General features: G+C 51.0%; 11 protein-coding genes across 11 annotated transcripts; 5 read left to right on the top strand and 6 right to left on the bottom strand.

Annotated features, from left to right (window-relative positions):
* Nucleotides 1–44: 44 nt before the first annotated feature.
* On the bottom strand, nucleotides 45–1,861 carry BO87DRAFT_375513 (MFS transporter). Its single transcript, XM_025623061.1, has 5 exons — nucleotides 1,580–1,861; nucleotides 1,510–1,524; nucleotides 1,059–1,460; nucleotides 654–1,007; nucleotides 45–584 (listed from the first exon to the last, which is right to left on the bottom strand). Exons 1-5 carry the CDS (start codon nucleotides 1,754–1,756, stop codon nucleotides 231–233), a joined length of 1,302 nt encoding a protein of 433 aa, XP_025480802.1. The 5' UTR covers nucleotides 1,757–1,861; the 3' UTR covers nucleotides 45–230.
* A 2,050-nt stretch (nucleotides 1,862–3,911) lies between these two features.
* Nucleotides 3,912–4,506, top strand: BO87DRAFT_395967 (uncharacterized protein; the record flags this gene model as incomplete). Its single annotated transcript, XM_025625218.1, has 2 exons — nucleotides 3,912–4,204; nucleotides 4,335–4,506. The coding sequence occupies 2 exons, from the start codon at nucleotides 3,912–3,914 to the stop codon at nucleotides 4,504–4,506; spliced, it is 465 nt and encodes a 154-aa protein (XP_025480801.1).
* A 1,833-nt stretch (nucleotides 4,507–6,339) lies between these two features.
* On the bottom strand, nucleotides 6,340–7,930 carry BO87DRAFT_424825 (hydantoinase/dihydropyrimidinase family protein; the record flags this gene model as incomplete). Its single annotated transcript, XM_025627260.1, has 3 exons — nucleotides 6,340–6,859; nucleotides 6,904–7,838; nucleotides 7,883–7,930. The coding sequence occupies 3 exons, from the start codon at nucleotides 7,928–7,930 to the stop codon at nucleotides 6,340–6,342; spliced, it is 1,503 nt and encodes a 500-aa protein (XP_025480800.1).
* A 185-nt stretch (nucleotides 7,931–8,115) lies between these two features.
* BO87DRAFT_415021 (carbon-nitrogen hydrolase) lies at nucleotides 8,116–10,084 on the top strand (the record flags this gene model as incomplete). Its single annotated transcript, XM_025626664.1, has 1 exon — nucleotides 8,116–10,084. The coding sequence occupies exon 1, from the start codon at nucleotides 8,264–8,266 to the stop codon at nucleotides 10,082–10,084; it is 1,821 nt and encodes a 606-aa protein (XP_025480799.1). The 5' UTR covers nucleotides 8,116–8,263.
* Nucleotides 10,085–10,152: 68 nt separating this feature from the next.
* On the bottom strand, nucleotides 10,153–12,152 carry BO87DRAFT_415020 (nucleobase cation symporter-1 family protein; the record flags this gene model as incomplete). The annotated part of the gene is made up of 5 exons (XM_025626663.1): nucleotides 11,710–12,152; nucleotides 11,567–11,666; nucleotides 11,438–11,523; nucleotides 10,614–11,391; nucleotides 10,153–10,567 (listed from the first exon to the last, which is right to left on the bottom strand). Exons 1-5 carry the CDS (start codon nucleotides 11,876–11,878, stop codon nucleotides 10,153–10,155), a joined length of 1,548 nt encoding a protein of 515 aa, XP_025480798.1. The 5' UTR covers nucleotides 11,879–12,152.
* Nucleotides 12,153–12,335: 183 nt separating this feature from the next.
* BO87DRAFT_424822 (acyl-CoA dehydrogenase family protein) lies at nucleotides 12,336–13,702 on the bottom strand (the record flags this gene model as incomplete). Its single annotated transcript, XM_025627259.1, has 2 exons — nucleotides 12,336–13,325; nucleotides 13,370–13,702. 2 exons carry the CDS (start codon nucleotides 13,700–13,702, stop codon nucleotides 12,336–12,338), a joined length of 1,323 nt encoding a protein of 440 aa, XP_025480797.1.
* A 2,168-nt stretch (nucleotides 13,703–15,870) lies between these two features.
* BO87DRAFT_424821 (uncharacterized protein) lies at nucleotides 15,871–17,258 on the top strand (the record flags this gene model as incomplete). Its single annotated transcript, XM_025627258.1, has 3 exons — nucleotides 15,871–15,985; nucleotides 16,037–16,307; nucleotides 16,391–17,258. The coding sequence occupies 3 exons, from the start codon at nucleotides 15,871–15,873 to the stop codon at nucleotides 17,256–17,258; spliced, it is 1,254 nt and encodes a 417-aa protein (XP_025480796.1).
* Nucleotides 17,259–18,127: 869 nt separating this feature from the next.
* Nucleotides 18,128–19,454, top strand: BO87DRAFT_405870 (alcohol dehydrogenase family protein; the record flags this gene model as incomplete). The annotated part of the gene is made up of 5 exons (XM_025625965.1): nucleotides 18,128–18,310; nucleotides 18,367–19,145; nucleotides 19,200–19,251; nucleotides 19,306–19,350; nucleotides 19,397–19,454. Exons 1-5 carry the CDS (start codon nucleotides 18,192–18,194, stop codon nucleotides 19,452–19,454), a joined length of 1,053 nt encoding a protein of 350 aa, XP_025480795.1. The 5' UTR covers nucleotides 18,128–18,191.
* Nucleotides 19,455–20,129: 675 nt separating this feature from the next.
* BO87DRAFT_306070 (isopenicillin N synthase family dioxygenase) lies at nucleotides 20,130–21,314 on the bottom strand (the record flags this gene model as incomplete). Its single annotated transcript, XM_025619350.1, has 3 exons — nucleotides 20,130–20,180; nucleotides 20,234–20,886; nucleotides 20,930–21,314. 3 exons carry the CDS (start codon nucleotides 21,312–21,314, stop codon nucleotides 20,130–20,132), a joined length of 1,089 nt encoding a protein of 362 aa, XP_025480794.1.
* Nucleotides 21,315–21,740: 426 nt separating this feature from the next.
* On the top strand, nucleotides 21,741–23,709 carry BO87DRAFT_433936 (nucleobase cation symporter-1 family protein; the record flags this gene model as incomplete). Its single annotated transcript, XM_025627689.1, has 6 exons — nucleotides 21,741–22,183; nucleotides 22,231–22,335; nucleotides 22,383–22,758; nucleotides 22,816–22,958; nucleotides 23,015–23,085; nucleotides 23,135–23,709. The coding sequence occupies 6 exons, from the start codon at nucleotides 21,741–21,743 to the stop codon at nucleotides 23,707–23,709; spliced, it is 1,713 nt and encodes a 570-aa protein (XP_025480793.1).
* A 205-nt stretch (nucleotides 23,710–23,914) lies between these two features.
* BO87DRAFT_405868 (hmg-CoA reductase) lies at nucleotides 23,915–25,162 on the bottom strand (the record flags this gene model as incomplete). The annotated part of the gene is made up of 4 exons (XM_025625964.1): nucleotides 23,915–24,770; nucleotides 24,849–24,889; nucleotides 24,931–25,068; nucleotides 25,121–25,162. The coding sequence occupies 4 exons, from the start codon at nucleotides 25,160–25,162 to the stop codon at nucleotides 23,915–23,917; spliced, it is 1,077 nt and encodes a 358-aa protein (XP_025480792.1).
* Nucleotides 25,163–26,017: the final 855 nt, after the last annotated feature.

Below are 26,017 nucleotides of genomic sequence, written 5' to 3'. Positions count from 1 at the left end.
TTGTATGTATTCTTCTCTTTTTGCTTTTCTTTTTTTTTACCCAATTTTCTTCTCTATCTGGTCTAACAAATGAAGTTTTCATACTCAAATACTCGGTCAGGTAAATGGTGAAACAGCGGTGATTGTTCTGGTCCCATCCTTGGCACAGCGATGATAATGTTACCGCTTCTCGCATCGTCCAGGATGATGTGCAATAACAGAGCGCTTCTCTTTCGGGCGGTCTGGCCTCTTTAACTCGATGTCCGTGAATTGCTCCTTGAAATCCACCACAAACACATCCACAATATCAGGGCCACACCCGAGAGCCCAAGAATGAAAGGCTGCAGAATCTGGACCCCTCTGGCTTCTGCGACTGCACCAATCGCCGATGGCATCAATGCTGCTCCAGCCCCTCCGATCGCCGAGGCAAACCCGATCGAGCTCACGTGTAGTGATTGGGGAAGCAGCTTGGTGGCCACTGCGATGAGGACCGGGAATAGAGGGCCAAGAAAGAAGCCTTGCAGGGAGACTGCGACTGCTGAGACGTTGAAATTTGGCACGAGCCAGAAGATGAAGCCGAAGATTATCGCCAACACGGAATATAGCTGCAGAAAGTGAGCATGAGCTAAGACCAAACTCACTGATCAGGGTGGAAAGGGTGAGAGGTGGCATACTGTAACTGCCGGTTCTTCGCCTATCATCGGCGTAACAAATCCGAGGAAAATGCGGCCACAGGTGATGCCCAGCCAAAATCCCGTAACAGCCATGCCGCTGGCAAATGGGCTACCGTGGCGTACCTGCATCATGAAGACGACCGTCCATCCGCCCAAAGCGACTTCAATGCCAACGTAAATGAGCAGGAAGAGCGCGCAGATCCAAGTCACCCGAGCATAGGGCTGTTGGAAAAGAGCACGTTTTAGGCTACCATGTTCGCTGTCATCGGAATCATCGCCCGCTCCTCTGGCGATCGGTCTATCATCCCAGAAGGCGATGGTGCAGACAACAGCTTCCATAGTAGCGCACACAGCCTATATCCATATGAGTAGGTAGTGGAGGTAGCAGACATCGGAGAGCGGTACCATAATAGTGTAAAAGTAGAACCACGGAACATTGGCCTTGGTTACCAGTCCTGACACGATCAATGGGCTTAGCACAGCTCCCAGCCCATACAAACCATGCAGCATCCCCAGTAACTCATTCGAGCGAGACAGGCTGCTTATCCAAGCGTTCCATCCTGAGTCTGCTAGTCCATTGCCGAACCCAGACAGCACAAAAGATACCACAACGATAGGGAATCGAGGATGCAAGGAGACGATACTAAACGTTAGCAAGTGGCAGGCCGCTGAAATGAAAGCGACACCGCGACGACCCACTTGGACGTGGACTTCGCTGTTCAGGAGTGCCGCAAGTGTGTAGCCACAAATGGGAGATAGGAATAGAAGCGAAACGGTGCCGTGTGAGATGTCGTAGTATTTTTCAAGCTTTCTACTCAACAGCTTATCTACAACAGGATGGCGAGATTGCACTTACGTAGGGAATTAAAGGCTGGACGATTGTTAGTTTCAATAACGGCAAGTCTGTTCTTCTCTACAGTCCTTACCCCATATGCTGCATCCCCCGCCCCCATGATCAGAAATGTCCAGAAGACAGCTAGAACTTTGAGGACATTGGAGCCGGGTCCCTGCCGCCGTTTACTGTGGCCCAGTGGATGCTCAACATCATCTGGGTGAGGGTGTTGAGGTCTGTGCCCTAGCAAGGGGCTGTCGACTGTGGACATTGCGTTGCCCTCCACGGAGAATAGATTTTATAATATGATATTGAGACTGCGTTAATGGAGCTATTAAATCCTGGTTGTGGTCTGGGATACACTGGTGCTGGAGAGTTGGAAATGTTGGGATGATTTGTTAGATGGTTGGCAAAATGATAACCAACCCCGCAGACCATCTGATAAGCGCCCGTGCTACCGTGCATTAATAATTGAGTGGTTGGTTGATTGGCGTGTCATGCAGCATGGATCCACTACTAGTACTGATGGGATGCCGAGAAGATTAGCGCGAGTAGGGCCAGCTGGGGTCTCTTACGAGCTGCTTTCTTTGTCGTGATCGGACCTAAATCAAAACAAGGTTATCGCTGATCAAAAGTCTTTTTGGAATTGTATGATGGTATGAAAATATGGACCAGCCTGTTTCGGGAGAGATGAAGCAAACCTCTCACGGAAAAGGGGATAATCATGACGGACGTGACTTGCCATCTGGCGCGGAAGAGAGCGGTGTATCCGTCAATGAGGTTAAAGAGTCGGTGTAACAGAAACACTTTCTGCCCCATCTACAGACCACTGATATTGTTACTCCGTGAAACAAGAATGTGCCTGAATAATGAAGCGGCATTATTAGTATTTTGAAACTTGGCCGAAGACAGATCCTCTTCACCACGCCACATACATATTCTGTGTTGTAGTGATGCTGTTCTGCCCACATGGTTTGTCTTCATCGCACCAGAACTCCGAGCAAGTCCCGATAGCTGCACCAACATGCAAAACCAATTCATTACAGGATGGCTTCAATGACTCTCTCGCAGTAGACAATCATTCAGGTAACTGCGTGAACACACAATCATAGCCCAGTGTACATTCGAGTCTTGGGATGTCGTAAACATAGAAGGAATTATGCCATTCATCCACTTACCCAAAACCAGTTTAGGCCTCAGAAGCTGCACTAGGTACTGCAGGGACTGGATAACTATGGGGACAGCAGTTATAGATTTATCCGCCGGCATTCCTGGACCCATATTCTCCCGCTCTTACGATAGCATCTACTAAGCATCACTAAACTTATACCACTAAATCATTATGCGATAGATTTACAGCAGCAGCATAGTCTGCGTCCCCACTTGCAGGCACCCGCGTCTGACATGCCGGGATTTGGCTGGATGCCAGACTCCCGTGGGAATAACCCTCTTTAGGTCTAATGCGATGGTCTCATGTACTGTATGCAATGTGAAGAGACTACAGCGCACCAGATAAGGGTCTAAGCGGCATGATGCACATCGGTATCAGAAAATTAACTTCCAAAAAGAAGATGCACATAGTGGTACTGATTTATATCCTTATATGCCACCTCATCTCATTGACATGTACAATGCTTATGTGAAATTCCGCTCAATGTATTCGAAGCATAATATTGAACGGTCCTATTATGGATATTGGGAGCTTTAGAACTGCCTTGTGATTTAGCATTGTTTCGAGGATGATCCTAAATATATGATTAATATATATATATTGAGAGGGCTTGGTGCTACAATATGAAGTAGCCACAAGTGTAGTATCCCGACGTGTACAAAAATCAGTCTACACTATTCTGAATTCATATTTTCTGATGACTTAGCACTTAAGTAGCTTTTGTATCACTAAATACTGCCATCATATGGCAATGATCTAAAAAATCAATTAAGTTCTGCCAATTAAGGCGGTGGTGGGGCTCCACCGAACGAAGTGGACGCTCATCATAGTGACGTATCCAATTATCGGTTTACGTATAAGGTACAACATCACCAACAATAATCTTAATTTACTTTCGAGATAGCAAATGTATGTGAAAAATATTTACTGTTCACTTGTTTCATTGCTGCTAGCATGTCTGGCTATGGTGTAGCTAGTGTGTCGGTGGAAGCTCGCAACTGCTAGAAGACATTACGAACTTTACCAGATCAGGCCCACAGAAAGTTCATCTCATTCATTTTGCAGATGAACACATCTTCATAGTCATGATGATATCAATCTAGTCGACGATCAAGTACATAGAAACCTCTGGATAAGCATATAAGCCACGTCTTCCTCTAATTTCGATGGTCCAGTGATTCCACCAGACAACATCTAGCAACATACCACCACTGAAACTAGTGTACTATCATAGAATCGCACACTCACAATCACGATGGGCCGCACTTATCGTACTCACCACCCCAAATTCGCCCTCGGAAACACCGTCAACCTGCGCAGTTTTCGCCGCAGTCTGCCCTTCCAGCGCGATGACGAGGGTAACATCACCGGCTACGACAAGCTCCTGAACGAGTCTCGCAAGAATGTCGAACACTACGATTCATCCGGCACCCTATACGCAAATGCCACGGAAGCACTACAGGGTGACCGGTTCTACGTTGAGCAAGGTGACAATGGATACCGGTTCAAGGAGACCGAGACGGGAAAATATCTAGCGCTGAAGGGACAGTATGTAGTACCCTCATACCTACCTTGGCACGGCACGAGCTGACTACTATGGTATTTCTACTGGTTGGATTGGACTCGATGATGAAGGAACAGATCTCTGGTTCGAGGAGTGGCCAAAGGAGGAAGGCAGGTATATCATCACGCCGCGAGGTGACAATATCTATCCTGGTGATGGGCCGGGATATCACCTATGGTTCGAGGGGGCGCCAGATGCAGTGTTTCGGAATGGTGACAATGATTTGAATGTCAAGGGGGAGGGGCAGCATGCGATCTTTTGGATTGATACTTTGGTGGGGCTGTAAACGTTTGAGCTTCCTTCTAGTGTAAAAGAGAGGTGCTCCATACGATATCATACATGAGAGATGAAACATGAGGTCTGCAAGAAGATTATGAGGAATGATTACTACAGTTTCATATGTGATCGAACATGTACCCGTGTGATTAAATGACCATTAGAGATACTCCCAAGCATCCAGATTGTAAGCACAGTAGCAAGATTAGTTACTCACTAGATATATATTAGGTTGATAATAATATCACGGGGGCTATAAACATCTGGCCAATCAATCCATATGTTTGTCTACAAAAATCTGATACAATACTATCAATGTATTGCAATGGGTGTTATCAGCCTCCTCTGGCTACCATGAGCCTAGAAATAAAATCTGCACTGAAAACTTTATCTTACCGGTGTCATATGTGGACTCAACAGGCTATAGTAAATGACCACAAAGTGATAGGACGAACGTGGAATTCGTTCCCCCTTGCAGCAAGTATGGACATAAATAAATCATGGCCATGCATAGCCAGCCTCACATGTAACGACACCAGCCACGATGATGGCGTAGGCAACAGCGTTCTTCCAGAGCCGAGGAGAGCGTGAGACCCTGGGGGATGGTGGTGGTCCGGGGTGATTGGATGACAGGGGGGAGCTTGGGTGGGTCCCGCCAGCCTTAAGGGGCGCTTCTAGGCCTTGGCGCTTCCAGGCGAGGTACAGCTTTGGGGAGAGCGCAATTTCATCCTGGAGGAGTGACCAGTAAGCGTGTCCCCAGTATCCCTGCCGGAACTCTTGGCGGCTTGGCTCAGTTCTCCTGAATGAGGAAGAATGAGAGAAATGGCAGGTAATCTAACCCAAGTGATGCTCCACTTTCCCGCCCGACGGGGCAGGGTGTGCTTGGCGCCACCATCACCATAAGCGTGGTTGTTATTGTGGTAGGTTGCGGATGCGCCCGCCCGCACTGGCAGGCCCATGGAGTATTGAGGTGTGTTGTGTTACCTGACCTGGGTTCGATATGTATCTATTCTTAGCGCCAATGTTGTCTTCCTCCCAAGCCAATACTTTGGGCTCGGCACGGGGATCTTCCATGCTCTTTCTCGATGGCTGATTCACTTTCATCTGAGCGCACATCCAATCGCACCCTCGGCGGTGGATCGCACCCCAGCAAAATTTGCAGGGCCAAGATCCGCCAGCTCGTCTGGTGTCTGTCCGCAGGGCTGACGGACTTTGGCCAGTAATGCGTCTGCCTGCCTGGCGCCCTGAGCGGATTCCGTGGATTCCGGCTATATAACTCCTGAGCTCCCCCGCTGGTCCACTGGCCACCATTGTGTGACCCTATACAATACTTACTTCTGTCCAGATCATAGAACAGACAGAACCACAACCATGTCCTACCAGCAGCAACCGCCTCCCCAGGGATAGTATGTACCTTCCGAACACTATGAATGTTTGTCCGAGCTCAGAAACTAACGCTGTCTGTTTCATAGCTACCCTCCCCCTGGTGGCCAGTACCCTCCTCCCCAGCCCATGCAATATGCGCCTCCCCAACAAGAACCCTCCAAGGACCGTGGCTGCTTGACCACCTGTCTCATCACGATGTGCTGCTGCTTCCTCTGCGAGGAATGGTGCGAGTGCTGTCTCGAAGCCGCCGAATGTTGTTGTTGTGGTTGTTAGTATCGTGATGATGGCTTTGTTTTAAAATTCTTATGTGCAAGGCGCTGTGATTGGGATTATACCTGGATCGACCGCACTTGGGTGATTGCATTATACTACTGTCTATACTATTTTATATGTTACCATGTCAATGATCATTGTTTTCTGTGACTCATGTTGGTTTCATACTTTGTCCCCATTACTACTAACTAGAGTACGGATTGAACTCATTGACAAACACATTCCGAGGCTTGCTCAATGAGCTGGGTCCTCTCTTCAGGAAAGCTCCGTCTCCTTTGCTGCCGACAATGCCACCTGCGTCGCGGTTCCACACCGTCTTTCCGCGGAGGATGGTATATCGAGGCCAGTTGGTGAACCCCATGCCCTCAAACGGGGTGTAGTCAATATCGTGATGCAGCATGTCGTTGGACAGTTGGAATGGTGTCATGACCGACGTGCCGTTGGAGGCAGCCTGCTCTGGCGTGGGATACCAAATCGTCAGGTCCGCGTCGAAACCCGGCTGAATTGTCCCCTTTGAGCTCCCCAGTCCGTATAGCTTGGCTGGGTTCGAGCTAGTCAGTTCGACGAACTTCTGGATTGAGATGCGACCGGTGAGCACACCACCGCAGAACATCGTGGGCAGTCGCGTCTCCAGCCCCGGCAGTCCATTCGGGATCTGGGTGAAGCTAGACGTGCCCTTCTTCTTGCCGAGGGGGTGATCAAATCTCCCTGGTCAGCAATAATCGACATAATCACGGGTGGTACTCACTTAGATGGTGCGTGGTCGCTGGACACTGTTGTGAAGGTTGAATTGGCCAGACCCGCCCACATCGCCTCCAGGTCCATCGGATCTTCTCGCAACGCTGGCGAGCATACACATTTGGCCCCTTCAAAGTCCTCACCCTTTAGTCGCTCACTCGTGAAGAACAGATAGTGAGGGCAGGTTTCCGCGTGAACTGGCAGCAGCCGCGTCTGAGCCGCCCGCACATGTGCTGCAGCCAGCTTGGAGGACATATGCACAATGAGGATGGGGACATCAGCCAGCTCAGACAGAGAAATGACGCGATATGTCGCCTCGTCTTCTGCAATATTCGGACGCGCCAGAGCGTGACCATATGGCTCTGTACGGCGGCGCGCCTCCAGTTTCTCCGTCATCCACTGGATCATCTCGTGATTCTCGGCGTGCACCATCGTCGTCATCCCCAGCCGACGGGTGGATTCCATGACATCTAGAATCTCGCCATCCCCAAGTCGCATTGGTTGATAAGTCATGTATAGCTTTACAGAACTGATACCACTGCTAACTAGCACTGGCAACTCTTCATCGAGAATGTTCGGGGAGGGATTTGTCAGGATGAGATGGAAGCCGTAGTCGCAGTACGCCTGGCCGGTAGCCCTTCGATGATATTCCTCGACCACGGGAAATAAACTCTCGTCAGTTCGTTTTTGACTCGCAAAGGCTAAAACCGTCGTTGTACCTCCTGCGATGGCTGAGCGAGTCCCTGACTCCCAGGTATCGCCAGTTGGGGAGTTATCCTGTTGCAGATGCACATGGCTGTCGACACCACCTGGCGTCACATATGCGCCCTCTGCAGCGATTGTTGCTGCACTGGGGAATAGTGCTGGGAGATTCTGTCCAAGAAGGACAATCTTGCCGCCGGAGATGGCGATATCTTGGTTGGGGACTACATCCGAGGCGGTGGCCTGCTGGTGTGAGCGATGTTTCTAGATAGTAGAATGGCACGTACCACTGTAGCGTTGATGATTATCAAGTCGATTCCTGGAGTAGCTTTCATTGCGACGAGCGTATACAGTTGTTCTAGATTTGTGAATATCACAGAGAGACTCCGGATAATAAATCACTATCATTATCGCCTCCACCCTACTAATACTACTGGAGGTCATCGGATCGGCCGACGATAAGATTGACTCCCAGATAGCGATAGGGTCTACCCCGACCTTCCTAATCAAGCCAGCTCGACAACGATCACGCGGAAATATATCCGGACATACCAAGAAGTATATCTGCACCTACTATTTGTCTGCTACTTCTACCGAGGGATACACATTCCCCAACTTACCCCTCAACACCTCCCCCTCACTGGTATATCACACAATCATTGACCATCATGCCTCGCACCGTTCGCCTCGCCGCCGCCCAAATGGGCACGACCAACAAATGGTCCTCGCGTGAAGAAACCCTAACCCGCATGATAAACCTTCTCAAGGATGCCGCCAACCAAGGAGCAAAACTGGTCCTATTCCCTGAAATCGCCTTCACCACATTTTTCCCCCGATACCTGATCCTCGACGAAGCCGAGCTAGAAGATTGGTTCGAGCACGGAGATATCCTCACCGCGCCGCGCACAAAGGCACTCTTCGATACCGCTCACGATCTTGCCGTCGATATCATCGTCGGCTTCGCAGAAGCTACCGACACAGGAGAGCACTTCAACAGCTGCGTGTACTATCACGCTGCGACAGGGTCAATTCTATCCAGATACCGCAAGGTTCATCTCCCTGGTGATGTGGAGCCACTTCCTGATCCGAAAGCCGTGAATCAGCTCGAGAAGCGGTACTTCAAGCCGGGGAATCTGGGATTCCAGGCTGTCCGTGTGCCGGGCCTCCTCTCCCCGTCACTATCACAACATCAAGAAGGTGAAAAAGATGTAGACCCCATCCTCGGAATGATGATCTGCAATGACCGCCGCTGGGCAGAATCCTGGCGCGAATATGGCCTGCAAGGTGTCGAAATCGTCGCCTGTGGATATAATACCAATGGCTTTGCGCCGCAGTTCTGGGGCCAGTCGGCGGATATGACTCCCGAGGAAGCGGAGGAGTTGTCCCTGTTTCATCATAAACTAGTCATGCAGTGCCATAGCTACACGAATGCGTGTTTCAGTGTTAGTGCTGCGCGATGTGGACTTGATGATGGGGAGTATCCCCTCATCGCGGGGTCGAGTATTGTTGATCCCGAGGGGAGGATTATTGCGGAGGCGAAGACGAAGGAGGATGAGGTTATCATTGCGGACTGTGATTTGGGGCTTTGTCGCGCGGGAAAGACCCGTACGTTCGATTTCGGGAGACATCGCAGGGTTGAGCATTATGGGAGGATTACGGGACAGACGGGGGTGGTGGAGCCACCGTCCACTACCAGCTCGGATATTATCGTCCCAAAGACGGAGAAGAAAGGGAAGATAAGGGTCCTACTGATAAACCCCAACTCCACACCCTCCATGACAGATACTTGCATCTCTATGGTGAAACCGACCCTCCCACCAGACGTTGAGATTGTCCCCTTTACTGCTCCCATCCCTGCCCCGTCGGCAATTGAGGGATCCCTCGATGCTGTTCTGTCCGCTGCCGCTGCCGTCAGGGCTATTCTGCCTATCGCGGATCAGTACGATGCATTCCTGGTTGCGTGCTTTAGCGATCATCCGCTTGTTTATGCCCTGAGGGAAGAGCTATCCGCCCCCGTGATAGGGATCATGGAGGCTGGGTTGATGGCTGCTAGGACAGTTGGAGGGAGGTTCGGGGTGGTGGTGACTTCTCAGAGGTCAAAGGTTATTCATGCCGATGCGGTGAGAAAGTTCGGAATGGATGGGGTGTGTGCTGGTGTGGAGGCATGTGGGATGGGGGTTTTGGAGCTGGATAAGGGTAGTGCTGATGGCGGGAAGGATGTGGTTGGGGCAATGTGTGGTGCGGCCAAGAGGTTGGTGGATGGTGCTGGTGCAGATGTTATTGTGCTGGGGTGTGCGGGGATGATGAAGTTGAAGGGGGCGGTGGAGGAGGCTGTTGGAGGTGATGGGGATGTGCAGGTTGTGGATGGGATTGTGGCTGGGGTGCAGCATCTTGTTGGGTTGGTGCGGATGGGAGTGAAGACTGCGAAGAAGGGGGCATATGCGAGTTCTAAGGTGGGGAGGTTGGCGAGGGGACAGAAATACCTCTGATAGTAATTTATTCTGTTGTAGTTAAGTAGCTGTATTGGAATGATATACTATCTAGTGCGATATCCAATCTATTGTGCAGCACTCTCGACTTCCTTGGTAGTCACCTCTACTCCCTCCCAGATACCTCCCTCGTCGTCATCCACTGCTACCGGCCAAACTTTGCAAAGGCCCCAGTACACCCCTCCTGACACGAGAATACTGACCAACCAACTCAGCGAATACAGATACACTGCACCGACCGGCACGCCACTCTGTCCACAGGCATTCGCTAGACCAGGCAGATTCGGTGCAATCCCGCAGATGAAGGCCGCAAAAGCGCGGAGGTTGAATCCCTGCGTGAAAAAGTGCGTGCCTCGCGGATCGTAGAGAGAGTGAACGCGCAGCTGTCGTCTCCGGATGATCCAATAGTCCACTATAATAATACCCGCTAAGGACCCGAGGAAGAGAGAATAGCCGCCTAGGAAGGAAGAGAAGGATGCCGCGCTGGATAAAGGTTAGACTTGACCGTTTAAAGGGAAAGATGTCATACTCTTCCTGGATGTACCATGGACAGCTCAGAATGCTGAGCACCGCGCAAACATATGCACCTCGTCGTGCGTTGATGTACCGGGGAAACCAAAGGGATAGATCATTTGAGAAAGACACACTATTTGCAGACAGATTCGTCCCTATGGCTGCCAGAGACCAGCACAACGCGGCGAAGAACTGCGCGGCACGGTTGTTCCACAGCGCAGCCACCTGTAGCGGATTCCAGGTCCGCACGCCATAGATAATCTCACTGGCGGAGGTTACCGTTGCACCGAGAACGCCGCAGAGCGAAACCAGAACTATCAAACCTAAAGCTTGCGTCCAGATAATTTGGCGAGGTGAGTGCGCGTACCGCGTAAAGTCGGGCATATTCAACGCAAGGGTGGCTTTAGGGCCGATAGCGCTGGTTACGCATTGCAGAAAAACCACTGCCACTGGTGTCCCGTCGGTAATCTGGCTAGGTTTAGAGAAGACGGGACCGAATCCGTGGGCAGTGGCGACGGCCCAGATAAACAAGGCCAGGCCGAAGATGGGCATGATGACCATCTTCACTAAGAAGAGATAGCGGAGCTGAGGAATGTTGAGATATAAGAGTGGGAGTTGGACGATAATGGCCAGAAAGAAGCAAAGCAGCTGAGCGGAAGTTATAGGCCCCGAACTCGGGAGATGGTTGGGTAGATGTTCGAAAGATGGCCAGATGGCACTTATCATCGACGAGATGCATTCTCCGGTTTGGTAGGTCTGAGTGCCGAACCAGATAATGGCGACGAGCCCTCGGACTGAGCTGGTCAGACAGATTTGGTCGATAAATTGAGGATGGCTTACTGAGGACGGCAAAATAACTCCCTCGCATGCCGTAGCTGGCACGGGTGAGGATAGGAAAGTTGATGCCATATATAGAACCCACGTATCTGTTTCTGTTAGATGGCTCTCTGTGAATGTCTGGACACCAACCCATCGAGCACCACTGGGATGTACACGAGCATGTGGCCGATAACCACTGCCGCGATCGCCAGACCCGCGTTTAACCCCTTTGACACCGATGTGGACGTGACTGGCCGATTAGTGAAATTCATTTATGCATAGAGGAGGCCTACCCTGGTACATGCTGATTGAGAATGCTTCCGAAATCCAAAACCCAGTCAAACTGACCCATCCCCAAGTCCGCCGGGCTGAATTCCGTGGAATAGGATCCAGATCGGCATTGGAGTCGACTCCTGACACCACCTCCCCATGTTTGACTTGTAGCCGCTGCTTCAGACCCATTGTGCGCGTTGAATGGGCTGTTGAGGTTTCGGCAAGGGGCCGTTATTTGAGGCCGCTTCCATTCTTGGTGCAGATAAGAAGTCGGATCGGCCGATGATAAGTGACGGGTGTGACGAGTCAGGGAAGCTGCGTGGCCACCATTGGGACGCGGGATTGCAGTTACCGGCGCTATCGGGAGTTTAATCTGGCAATGATATCAACTGCCGCTCGGACTGCCAGCCACAGCACTGGCAGTGGTATTTGCCTTTGCAAAACAGCTCAGTGGAGTCTCGTGTAACCTGCTCAGCAAATCAAGATTAGAAGATAACCTCTGATAACATCCTGCAGCAAATGGAACAATGGCAATTTCCCAGGCTTCAAGGGAGATAAGTTGGCAGCCAAAAATGCTATTCAATATGACATGTCACTGACACTAGTACTGTATACACCCTATTTACCAGAATGTTATCCAACCGGACTATATCTTCGACTGCTTCAAGTTCCTCTCCCCGGTCTGATAGACCTTCACCAATTGTCGAACGGCCAGGTCAAGCAAAACATCTTCACTACCGCCTGGAATCCGGGCAGCTGGCACCTCTCGGAGAATCGACTCGACCAGCTCGCCCTGTCCGCTTTGCGTCAATCCGGCTCCTCCAAACAAGAGAACCGCGCACTGCGCACACTCGTTCAACACCATCCCCGCCTTGGCCTTGGCGAGGGCTGTGATTCCACCCAGCTTGCGATCTCCTTCTTCCTTGGGAAGATGGCACAATTGGTAAAGGAGCTGCTCGACAAAGGCCCCCAACGTTTCCAGCTCGGCGCCCGCCCTAGCCAGACGGTTTCGGACAACTGGCTGGTCCATGAGCGTTTTGCCGAAGGCCTCTCGCTTCAGACAGTACTGGAAGGCGGTGGACAGGGCCACGCGAGCCTGGCGAGTGACGCCGACCGCGATCGAAAGGCGTTCGTGGTTGAAATTCGTCATGATCATTCGCATGCCGTCTCCTTCTCGGCCGACCACATTCTCCACAGGCACCTTGACGTCGTCCAATTCAATGTAAGTGGTTCCACTGGTAATCGGGCCGGTAACCTTGAGCGGGCGCATCGTGACGCCGGGGTGTCCCTTCAATGGAACGAGCAGGACGGAGAGACCAGACGCTCCTGGACCACCGGAGCGAACAGCCATGGTCGCAAAGTCGGACCAGATCCCGTTGGTGATCCACTTCTTCGCACCATTGACCAGGTAATACTTTCCATCGGGCGTCTTGGTGGCTGTCGTGGTGATGTTGGCAACATCGCTGCCTGCCTCCGGCTCTGTAATCGCGATGCAGCAGCGTTTGCGACCAGTCAAAAGATCCGGGAGAAAGCGTTCCTGCAACTGCTGGCTGCCATACTTCAGAATAGGTGGAATTGCAAAATTGAATCCGGCGTTCAGGGATGAACCCGGCCCAGCCATACCGGCTCGCGCCATCTGAAGTTGTCAGTCATGCCCTATGGCGTGCCCAGGATACCTACCTCGTCGAAATAAATTCCCGTGTACATGTAGTCCCAGTCCTCCACCTTGACTCCCAGGATGTCGGCGATTCCCAAGCGCTTCAGCCAGTCCACGGGCAAGGGTGCGCCGATGTTCGGGAGTAGCATATTATGCTTGCAGAACGTGTGGAAGACATGCTCGGGAACCTGCCCCGCCTTCTCATACTCGGCAGCATGGCTGTGGAGGTGTTCCCAGAAGAAATCGCGACAGGCTTTTTGAAAGCGACGATGGCCCGGCGAGTAGTAGGGCGAAGGGAGACCGCAGAGATATGGCGGCTCCGAAAATGGAATTTGGTTAGAAGACAGCTGCGACATATTGCTGTTGTCGTAGTGATTATTTGGGAACACCTCCGTGGATACGTTTAGAGTCAATGGAGTGAGATATCTAGAAGGCGCTGTTGAGCAAGGTGGCATATGCGGTATATCCGAGCCGGGTTAGCCATCCCCGCATTGGCAGTCAGCCTCGGTCAAGGCTCATCCCGAGGTCAGTCACGTGTCCACCGGGCCGTAAGAGGAGAAAGATCAACATCATGAGTTTCTCAGAAGTTGTTGCTTGTGAGTAGAAGAAGAGGGAGGGTGAATGTGACGCGGACCGATCTGAAGGTGTCCTTCATCGTGGAACACTACTAAGTAGGCAACTTCCACTGCAACTCCAGCATCTGCACCGACCGGGGATTGTGTTCGGCCGGATCGCGGACAAGCTTGGGAGCCAATTGGTCCTTGCTCAGGGACCGAATCACCACCGGAAATAATAAGAGATCCCCGACTGAGCTATATCTCTCGCATTGAGTGAGCCAGGGGCAGATGCGATAAGGGTGAAGGACAGCCAATCCAGCCGGTGCCGTTGGGTCTGCCATCGGGGATAGGTGCATTAGTATAGTCGGTGGTGGTTGTCGGTCCGGCGCCCAATGAGTCCGGGATATCCCTGACTGAAAAAGGATGTCTCATTCGGTGCGTTAGTCCATGTCTTCTATGCCTTAGGACGGTTAGATAGGATGCCAGGGTGCCTGTCTACGCCCCGCCTGTAAATTGGCTGGAGGGGATAGACCATCTGCTCCACGAAGGACCTGCATGAGAGGTGCCGAACCTGAGTATCTCACATCGAATCGCGTTGGGCACACCGATCTGATTATATATCTTCCTCCACCGGCATTCCACTTCCGACTAGTAGCTGAATCATGAACTGCTTGTCTGCTCGATTCCTTGTTTCACATCGGATATCCGGTGTCAAATGAAAAGGTGGAAAAGCGAGTCTCAGCTGGAGATCCATAATGAACTCTGCTGATTGGCGGATAGCCGAGATCCGCAGCGGAGCAATTAGTCATGTGCCGTTGGTCGGTCACGCCGAGGCCTGTCCCAGTTGGGATAAGTGCGATCACGGGGCCCACGAGATCCCAAATGAACGAGACCCAGAAGGGCAACGCAACAAAGGTGGCATGATTCAACATTCAGTGAGGAAAGAGTGAGGGACATCTCAGCCCATCCCTGCTGCTATAACATACCCAACCTACTACTGTTACTACACCCTGCTTGCGACTGTTCTAGACACGCTGCGATCGACATAGTACATATTATGTATTGCCCGGGAGTGTAGCACACAAGCGAGCTGACATTGCCGGCTACAGGAGCAACACCTTTGCATCAGCTGAATGCCCAGGTGGTCGCCATCCTGACTGCATCATAGAGCCGACCCTGATGCCAAGAAGCTGACGGACAGTTCGTTCCTTCGAGGGGACCAGCACAGACCGGCACGATCACAATTGGATGCGAGCGGCGAATCATGACTGGGACGGGACTTCCGACCTCTCCGACGTATTGGATCCTACGCGATGGGATCGTTAGCGGGTCCACTCCGGCCAAACGGGCCCTCTGATGCCCTTGGACGTCCAGGGATCGCGACGGCGCAGCTGAACACTGGAGTCTGGGCCACCGTCGCGGAATCATCCTGGTGGGGACGCAATTCGTTGACTTAATATACGTGAACTTATTGTCTCCATACACAGCCCACCATTGGTCCCCCCCTTCCCCCCCAATCAATCGCTTCCACAATGGACGCTGGCAGTCAGCCTTCAGCATCCTTGTCTGGTCGGATCACACCTTGCAAAACTCTGCCGCGGAGTTCCACGTATGCGGGTAAAGTGGTGGACCACCCTGTCAACAGCCCTCAAGCGTTGGATGACGGCACAGTTTCGGAATGACAAGCAGCTGTGCCAATCGCATGGCACGTCAGCCGCAGTCGGCTTCTCCATCGGTTTGGCGCAATCGGAGGCGCATGCTGGCCCAAAATCCTGCCAGGGGTCATTGGGCCGGCTAAATATAAGGACTCTGGGGGAGGGCTGGTCAGCAACACACTTTGCATCTTTATTACCATCCAAACCAAGAGCGTGCAAGCCAGTTCTACCCTTGCTGACGTTCCATGTACCATCCCATACCCATTGCAGTCTACACATTCCATAGTTTATCCACTGCTAGTCTGATCCACCATGGGTTCACTGTCTCCTGTACAGGATGGCATCAAGCAGGTGACGCGGAAGGAATTATACACCGATTTCAGTAAACGGATGGATTTTCTGCGGTTGTTCCTGGACCTCACAGACGGTATGGTCTAGTCTGGTGATAGATGGGACAGGTGGCTGATTACTATTCCAGATGATATTATCGTCTTTAACAAAGGCGCCAAATTCCTAAAGGCGGCCTTACCAGTACTGACTCACCGTCTGTACGCTAAAATGCTCGACTTCGACATAACAGCACGCGCCTTGCGGGTTCGAAGCACCGAATCAGACGCCCAGGTAGATGAATACTTCACTCTGGACGGTCCGCACGTGCAGCGCAGGAAAATCTTCTGGAAGTGGTATTTGACCCGATTATTTTCCGACCCCAGCCGACTCGAATATTGGGAATACCTGGATAAGGTTGGGTAAGTCCACTGAGCTGATCTCCTCATTTAGACCCTCGTGAACAAAGCCGGGAAGATGTACTGATTGCATATCCGGGATTCAGAAAGATGCACACAGGTAAAATCTTGATGCACCCACTGAAGATCGAGTACATGCATATGAACACGTGTCTGGGGTACGTCAAGGAGCTCGCATACGAAACAATATCCGGACATCCGGAGATGTCATATCCGTTCAAGTTTACTCTAATCAGAGCGTTCAACAAAATCATGACCATCCAAAACGACCTCATCTCGAGGTGTTATATCCGCGAAGGTCAGGAGTTTGACCATCATTCTCCAAGCCCAGGTGAAGCACCGACCACAGGAGGAGCGCCGCCACACACCGACACTGGTTCGAATACCGACTCCTGTGTTTCAGACACAAGGTCCACCGCAGATACCCGATCGAGTACCGATTCCCGATCTATCCCCGACCCCCAATCTTACGCGGACATTCAACCCAACCCGGATGCGCGGTCATTACCCGAGACCAGGCCCAATACTGGTGGTGGGCCAACCGCGGAGACGGGGTCCATCGCAGAGTCTCGTTCCAATGCCGACACGTATTCCATACCGGATTCTACCGCAAACAGTGAAACATCATCCATGGCGAATGAGAGGCAGCTGCATCCCCGGTGCTTAGTCCCTGGTCTGAGTCAATCGAGACCCACTTCCTCGAAAGGGTCTGTTCCCAGTCTACGAGATCGCAGCGCCAGTTTCGATTTATCGCGGGTACGAACTGCAAGTGACTCAATAAGCTCCTATGATCCGCCGTCCACGGCGGGTAGTAGCCAGCGGCTCGGTCCTAGTTATGCGGGCACGGCAACCGGGTTTACCTCGCCCTTTACCGTGGACCAGCTGGGGCAATCGTTCGAGACGAAGATCTGGTCGGCAAAACCTAAACAAAAGTGGTTCAAAGCGTCTGAATAGCTGGTATTGGCTTTCCCTTGATTCCCCATGCTTTTATTTCGAATTGTCTTCACAGCCGGGTGGCGTTTCATGCTTGGCGGATTATATCTATACCTTTGCGGCTGGTGTGTATATATTTTGAGTCTCATCTGGATAAAACATTACGAAACTTACTGAAGAATCAACATTTAGTCAATGTCTAAATCAATTGCAGATGGATATAGAGTCCTTTCCCCTAGCGCTTCCAGGCAGGAGGGAAAGACCCTCTGTTTGCCCCTCGCGTAGATTAGTCCGATACCCCGGTATCTCCGATGAACACCCCCTTATAGACTGCTTCTTTAAACTAAGGAATGAGCATTACGCAAATCGCCTTCAGACTATTTGCGGGGCTCCCTAGTGCACGTAGCCGACGATGATCTGAAAACCCCCACCCTCGCCTCCTCCGAATTCCGCCACCCCGTCTCGAGGTATGACTGTTAGTGCCAATTGCTGGTGTTTTCGGTGGCAGTCTAGCCTTATACGAGGAGGACCATTACAGGATTGACGTTCTAGTGTTGCACATCTCAGTAAGTTCATTGTATAAGTATCGATTCTGGCGTGAATATAGGAAATCCTAGTAATACCAGTAACATCCCCAATAGAAACATATTCTTCCTCGGGTTGTAGTAGCAAGTGCATAGCCGACCTTCCCCAGACAGACACTCAGCGCTCCCATTCACAAACAAGCCATATCTGTAGTATCATCCCTAGGGATCTCAGTCATAGGTATCAAAGATACTCAGATATGATGTGGAAGATGTTCTCGTCATCCCGCCTCATCCCTGTCAACCGAGGCTCGGGGATGCCAAAAGCGGGGAGTGGCACCACCGTCACAACAACACCACTTCAACCTTCAACATTGCACATCTTACAGTCCTCACTCCATTACCCATAACCACAACCGTGTTGACAACCATGCAGGCCGTTGTCTTCAAAGGTCCTCTCGAGGTTACTCTCGAGCAGCGTCCCGTTCCTCAGATCCGGGATCCCACCGACGTGATCGTCAAAGTACGCTACACTGCACTATGTGGGAGGTGAGAACCCCAATGATAAAACATCCCAAATTCATACTAAAGCTCTATATCTGTAGTGAACTACACGTCTTCCGCGGCCACCAGCCCTCCACAACCGGCTTCATCATGGGCCACGAGTTCACGGGAGAAATCGTCGAATCCGGCTCAGAAGTCCACAATTTCCATACTGGCGACCTAGTCGTCTCGCCATTTACTGTGAGCTGCGGGGAATGCTTCTACTGCGTGCGGGGTTGTTCCTCTCGCTGCGCCAAAAGCCAACTTTACGGCTCTGCGGTCTTGGATGGCGGACAGGCAGATTATGTCCGTGTCCCGTTGGCGGACTCGACGCTGGTCGCTGCGCCGAAGCAAATTGATGAGAAGAAGCTTGTGCTGATGGCGGATATCTTTCCGACGGGTTATTTTGCCACTAACAATGCATTTAAGGGGATGGATGAAGCTACGGTGCAGGAGACTACAGTGATTCTGTTCGGGTGTGGACCGGTGGGGATCTGTGCGTTGATCAGTGCACTGGAATACCGACCGAGGCATCTTATTGCCGTGGATAGTGTTCCCGATCGGTTGGAATTGGCGGGACGGTTAGGGGCCGAGCCGTGGAATTTCCAAACGCAGGCAGATGGGCTTAGAGAGAGGGTCAAGGAGTTGACGGAGGGCAGAGGAGCTGATGTGGCGATTGAGGTGGTGGGACATAGTAGTGCGCTGGCTATGGCGTTTGAGATGTTACGGCCTTGGGGACGGATCTCGAGTGTGGGAGTGCATAATGGCGAGATTCCGTGGACGGGCAATCAGGCCTACGGGAAGAATCTTCAGATTCAGATGGGACGATGCCCGGTTCGGAGTAGGTTGATCGTTTTATTGGTAGATTATTTTGAAGCTGACAACTGGTTTACAGGCACCTTTGAAGATGCGTTGAAGCTGCTGGTTCAGAAGCAGGATACTCTTGAGTAAGTTCCGTGGATGGATGCGAGATGTATATATTGTACTGACACTGCGTCCAGTTTCATGGTTACCGACGTGCGGCCACTATCGGAGGCTGTCGGAGCGTAAGTGTATGTTCCTTGTATGTAGGGCGAGGCTAATAATGTGCAGATACGACGATTTCAACCATATGCGATCGCAGAAGATTATCTTCGAGGGCGGAAAGTGAGCAATTTTCGGCGGTGAGGAGTTGGTGGTGACGGTTGTTGAATCATGCGGTAGAGTGTTTTGCATCCAATGAACGCGTGTCATGTCTTTTCAATTAGCAGTCAAATTCATTTGTAAACGTCCATGATTGCAGCTAGATCCAATATGGCGATACTGTTGGTGTGTTGTCCGTCCGAACTCATTGATCGCTATCAAGCAAAGGGGTCCGTATGTGTCTGATACCTGCCAAGGGTGCCTAGGCTGTAGACGATAATCCAGGAAGTATTATCAATGAAACTCCCTTGAAAGGAAGATTTTGTGCTGAATGGACCCATGTCGCATGTCGGAGCCAGGTCACCAAACCCAGACATAGTCCCCCAAGGCTACGCATCTTTTCACTTCTCCACCCTCCTCCCACGTCTCTCCTCGAACAATCAAGTGCTACAAAAGGTATAGTTATTGTTGTCATTGTTATTTTTAACGCTTACAAAGGTGGAAATAAATTTGTCTCGCATTAAATACCTATTGAAGGGCATTTTTCATGAAGTAATGGTCTCAGCTGCTACAGGGAAGCTATAGGCAAAGTGAGAAACCCGAAAATAAGGGTAATAACTACAGCGAGCTGGACACCTGAAAGGGGTAGATAGCCAGTGTTTCTTTCTCATTTCCTTTAACAACATGTGCTACCACTCGATTCTCATGCAGTAGCCAGCTTTCCTTGAGCAAGAGCCAGTCGATCGCGGTGCCACTACTCCCGTTAGCCAAAACATTTCGGACAATTGTCAGAAAAGATCTATCTACCTTTCCACAGGAGATAGGCTCGAAAAGTGCGGGATGTTGTTCATCGATACAAGACGGCACCACCTGACACACCGTCTCGGGATTGAACCCGAAGAAGAACGGCATCGAATACCGTGATGTGCTTTGCCGGTTATATACTCTGTGCACCGTGGATCTAAACCGGTTGTTGGATAAGCGCTGCAGGAAATCCCCAATGTTGACGACAAGTGTGCCCGGGATGGGTCGAGCGTCTAACCATTCGTCAGAGGATGACAAAACTTGCAGACCCCCCGACATATCCTGCCAGAGGAGGGTGAAGCATTGAATGTCGGTGTGTGAGCCGATGCCCACGTCGATTCTATCTTCTTTGAGTTCGGCCTCGGGTGTACCAGGGTAGTGGATGTATAGGCCATCGGAGCCGGGGTGCGTGATGACGCTATCGAAATAGTCCTCGGAGAGATCCAAGGCAAGCGCAAAGATACGGACCAGTTTTCTCGCCAAGACTAATCGTGCTTGCCAGAATGAAATGCTGGTTTCGCGAAAATTTGGGAGATGGACGGTCCCAGCCCAGAGGGGCGAGTCATCCCAGATTCGATCATCTGGGGTGTCTGGTCCTGCGGTTGGGTCATTGCGGCCGTTGTAGCGAAGGGAAAAGGTCTCTTTGCGGTCTGTTACTATGTTAATGACCCGTCGCACACTATTGGTTGTGAGGCTGACCCTTTGTCTCAGATTTGTTAACCTGCGTAGTTCCTACCGCATGGTATCCATCCATATGCATTAACTTGAAGTTGGATACTTTTTCTTTTTCCTCCTGCGGCTGATGGAAAAAGGCTTTGGCTTGCGTGAGAGCGCTCGCGATCATCTCCTCGGAAATCCCATGATTCTTGATGTAGAAGAATCCTGTATTCTGAGCAGCAGCGCGGATCTTTCCCGCGAGTACGGTACGCGCGTCCAGGTCGCCATCAATACCGACAAGATCAATCACAGGAATCTCATCATCGCTAGGGAGGCGAGGAGGGGCAGTTGACACCCTGCGGTATTCCGGTCCATTCAGCGTCAATAGCTCGACATGGGTATATTCGGGGGTAGCCATAGCAGTCATCGTACAGGTCATCCCACCGGTCGCTTTCTTTTGATTTAGTCTGGCCTTGTAAGGGTATTTGTCCATTTGGCCTCCTTGGTGGTTCTTAGTAGCGATGAAATATCTCCGATGGTGTGCTGCCACGGCAATCCCCGCAATCTCTTTGGTGGGGAAGACGGTCGAGGCCGAATAGTTGATAAGCATGGCGATACAAACTCAACGCCTCATTGGCCCGAGCTTAAATGACACTGGCACAAGGAGGAACCAGGCTTGCCCAGATGATAAAGGAACCTTTCCAAAGCCGTTTTAGGTCACAGCCAAGAGATAAGGTGTGTCTGACCACTACAGAATCATGGCATCCCTTATCGGCCTGTGTGCTCGGTGGAATAAATGCTGACGAGGGCCAGTATCAGTCTTTGTCAAACCGCAGATCTTAGAACCGACAACATGAGTTCCATATGGGAAGGAATCCACGAGCGGTTGCTTGTCAATAGTGTGGACCAAAATGGTAACATAAGACCTGTGGGAGTCCTTGATAATGACTCGATCCGACCAACTCCAACTAAGGATCAAAAATGGACACGCCTCACATACCTCTTCTTCTGGTTCTCGGCTACGGCCAATGTGAGCAACTTGTACGCATCAAGCACCGGCGTATCCATGGGATTGACCATGTGGGAGGCCATCGCCTGCTCCTTTACCGGCCAGTTCCTCGCCGGGTGCCTAATGGCTCGCAATGGGCGGGCTGGTGCGATGTATCGAATCCCCTTTCCAGTCTTGTGTCGTTCTAGCTTTGGTCCTTGGGGTGCCCTCTGGCCAACGTTTAACCGGGCAGTGATGAGTATAGTCTGGAACGGCGTCAATGTTACTCAAGGAGCTCAGTGTTTATAGTGAGTGTCGCGGTCCTTTTCCATGCACATGACTGAGACCGATCCAGTGTTTTCCTGCATGCAATATTCCCATCAATCGCTCGTATTCCCGATAAGATGGGACCAAAGTCTGCCTTGTCGTCTGCGCAGATGATATGTTTTCTCGTTTACTGGCAAGTACGTGTCCACCCGATAACTGCGAGACGCTAATAGGTGATAGGCTTATCAACTGCGCATTTCTCGTGGTTCCTGTGCCCAAGATGAAAAAGCTCATCTACATCAAAGTAGTAGTTTATTATGGCGGCGCTTTCGCCATGCTAGCTTGGGTGGTACGCCTGGCTGGGGGTAACCCTCCTGCCATTCACGAGGCCTCGACAGTTCATGGGAGAGCCAAGAGCTGGCTTATTTGCAAGTTCCTGTTTTTGGGACTGGCCAGCTGCGGGACCTTTATTTCCAATGCCGCGGACCTCCAGCGGTACGCAAGGAAGCCTAGCGACGTGATCCTAGCACAGGTCATCAGCTTTCCGCTCTCTGGATTACTAGTGGCTGTCATCGGCAACATCATTGCTGGATGTAGCAGAAGCATATTTGGGGAGGTACGTCTCCTTTTTTCTAACGAACTTCCATATAGGCCATATACTAACGGAAGTCAGCTGATATGGAATCCCCTGACATTTTTGGACAAGCTGATGGATGGAGAAAGATACACGCCGGGAAACCGCGCTGCTTGTGTGTTCATTTCATTGGCATTCGTGTACTCGACTGTCTTTTCCGCCATTTTCGAGAACTCTATTCCGTGAGTATCCTATATTTTCGATGGCATATTTTTGACTAACCGCTCATACTATGCAGCGCCGGAAATGACATTGCAGCTTTACTTCCTCGGTACATTACCGTTAAACGAGGCTTCTTTATCTGTGCTAGTCAGTATTGGCCAACGAGTCTAGTCTTGCAGTTACTGATATGATGTAGTTCTGTCCTTCGCTATCTGCCCATGGTACCTCCTCGCCACAGCAGCCGTTTTCATCACCTTCCTCTCCTCCTATCAAATCTTTCTCTCTGCTATCGCTGGTGTTCTGATATGCGACTACTACCTCATCCGACGGGGATGGCTTGACATTCCGGCATTATACACAGCACGTACCGATGGGGTCTATTATTTCTTCCACGGATTTAATCTCCGCGGCTTCGGTGCTTATCTTGTAGCAGTTGCACCGAACTTCTACGGCTTCCTAAACCAGATGGGTGTCAAGGCACCCTTGGGCATACAACGATTTTACTTTGTTGCATACCCTGTTGGCCTGCTTATAGCATTCGGAGTGTATTACCTCGGATGTATGGTTTGGCCTCCTGCTGAAACCGAGAATACGAGCGGGTGGAAAGAGCCAAAGGAATACTGGGACGTATTCGATCCCGACCGAGTAGACGGAGTTGAGGCGGTGACGGTGCTGCCGGTGGTTGTCAAAGACGAGAATGGTGCCAAGACAGGGTTGGACATCTTGAGCAAAGCTTGGCGAGTAACTAATAGCAGATCACCCTCGTCATAAATTATAAGTTCTGAAATGCCGTGGTGCTCCTTCGAATGGGTCTTTACTTATCATAACGAAACAAAGAATAAGTCCTGCTGCGAGAGGAGCAAACCGAGACCGGAGGATGTTGGAAATACAAGACAGCATATATCATTTAATAAAATCTAGACCTCTGATTACACGGGTTCCGATACAATGCTCCAGCCGTCATACGGATCTGCGTCTAAAGCTTTGCCGTGGCATCGTCAGGCTTTCTGCGAAGCCCGGCATGAGCTTGAGAAAATGTATCGTTAGTTACAGCACCCGTGGAGCTAAGATCCAAGGCCAACGCAAATGCGGTAATAAGTGCAGCAAGCCGACGCTTCTTCCCAGGTCCAATGCACTTCATAATTTCAAGCGCCTCACGCTGAGGACCCAGGTGGGTGCCTCCACCAACCACTCCCACCGGAAGGGGCGGAATATATAGTGACAGAGTCAGCACCTTGGTCTCATAGTTGTATTCCGGGGTGAGCTGGGTCCAGCAGGATTCGCTGATGCTGGCAACGTCCTGCCCAGTAGCGATGAAGATAGCAGTCACGGCGTTCATGACGTTGCCTGCATAGCCAAATTCGCCTGCTCGCACGGATCCAGCTTGTGCACGAGTCAGAGCCTGGTAGATGGCTTCGGTCGAGCATCCCAGCAGCTCTCCGGCTACTTCGTTGCTGATCGTCCCCCATACCATGGCCTCGACGCCGCGTGGTTCTTGCACATGTGACCAGCCGGCTTTCTTTTCCCCCGACGTTCCCGCTTCGAATAGAAAGCCACGAATCTTCAGATCCTCACAGAGAGGGGTGTCTATCAGCAGCTCGTGGCAGGCTCGATGAGTTGCGATGCTGGCCATATTCTGACCGGTAGCGTCGCCGCATTTGTAGTTGAAATGCAGATGCGTTGCGGAGCCCACTACGGTCGGAGTTACTGATAGAAGCTGGATTCTGCGACTGGTAGATTCGGCAAGCCGTTTCAACTCCCCCTGGAGGGTCGGTACCTTCTGAGCGAAGGCCAGAGCGTTGACCGGCGAGTCGAATATGAAAGCTGGAACTCTTAATTCTCCGTTAGTCTGAGATCGCCACGATCATCTCCTTGCCAGGACCAGGAATGAACGAAGGTGGGATTCTTACTTCGACATGGCATCGCGAAGAGCAATAATGTAAATTCCCCACTCCGGTTAAAAGCCTTACAACCCCGACAGCAACTTGCGACCAAGGCTGCTTCGGTGGTAGCCAGCGGTGCATATACCTCTTCAACCTCTGCGCCGCTAGTGCCGGTCTCCCACACCCAGAGAGGTCCAGCCAATCCCACAGGCACCTGCACACACCCGATAGGATTCTCAATACGAACCTGTTGTGGGATCAATGGGATGGGCAGTGATTTCCTTCAGGTTCTTCGTGACCTGCTGGAACTTGCCATTTGTTTTTCTGACGGGCAAAGACATGGTAACGGTGATGAGAGAGAACTACTTTAAATGATTATGAGACAGGTTCGAAGAGCCAGAAAGAGGATTCCCCAGCCAGCATTTATAGTGCCTGGGTGTTGTTACACGACCTCGCCAAACATTCTGCATCCTTGTCTGCAGAAACCACTATTTGTTGAACTCCAAGCTTTCGCTTATCGCTGCTCACCAATGACATTCTAGTCTCCTGCTCATGTGCCACATTCAAACCCGCAAGGGAAGATACCACCCCGCCAGCCACTGTAGTAAGTAGTATTTCAATGATAATTTCAGCTACGCCAGTTTCTGCAAAGTCGAATTGAGCGGTATAATTTCTTTTCGAAGACCTTCATCTACACAGTTCCCAAACCTTATTTGGTTTGCTCGGGTTAACTCGGCTCCACTGAAATAATCACGGGCTGTTTATTCAAATTGGAGAGAATTGCTTTTTCTTGCCTCCTGCATGGCCTGCGCAAGGAGCCGTAAATCATTTCCCGGTTCATGTTCTCCTGATCTGTGCACTGCCATTGGTCGCGTTTGGACAGTAGAGTTATGCCATTTTTGCATGATAATTCATTAGCTGACAATTTTCGCGTTGACTATGAAGGGAGATTAATCAAACTAAACTGGACTGCAGATGCGCGGCAGATACTCTCGACGAATGTGGATTTGCCCTTGGTTCTAATCGACCCAGAAGAACGGCTATTGTAAATCCCGCTTATGTCTTACTCTTCTCAGTACAGCTTGGATGAATCAAGAGGAATTACAATTGGAAAAGAAAATGGACAATGAACGGAAGGTTAAAAGTAGATGAAACTGGTGAAAAAGATATTGGATCAAAGTAGAGCAGAGGATAGG

This window comes from Aspergillus neoniger (assembly GCF_003184625.1).
Source record: "Aspergillus neoniger CBS 115656 unplaced genomic scaffold BO87scaffold_12, whole genome shotgun sequence".
Classification (NCBI taxonomy): Eukaryota; Fungi; Ascomycota; class Eurotiomycetes; order Eurotiales; family Aspergillaceae; genus Aspergillus; species Aspergillus neoniger.
This window is presented reverse-complemented; position numbering and strand designations above follow the sequence as displayed.

Coding starts and splice junctions, on each gene's coding strand:
- BO87DRAFT_375513 (XM_025623061.1), bottom strand. CDS start 1,756: ATGTCCACAGTCGACAGCCCCTTGCTAGGGCACAGACCTCAACACCCT. Junction 1,008..1,058: donor TCTACTTTTACACTATTATG/GTACCGCTCTCC, acceptor ATATGGATATAG/GCTGTGTGCGCTACTATGGA. Junction 585..653: donor GCGAAGAACCGGCAGTTACA/GTATGCCACCTC, acceptor CACTTTCTGCAG/CTATATTCCGTGTTGGCGAT.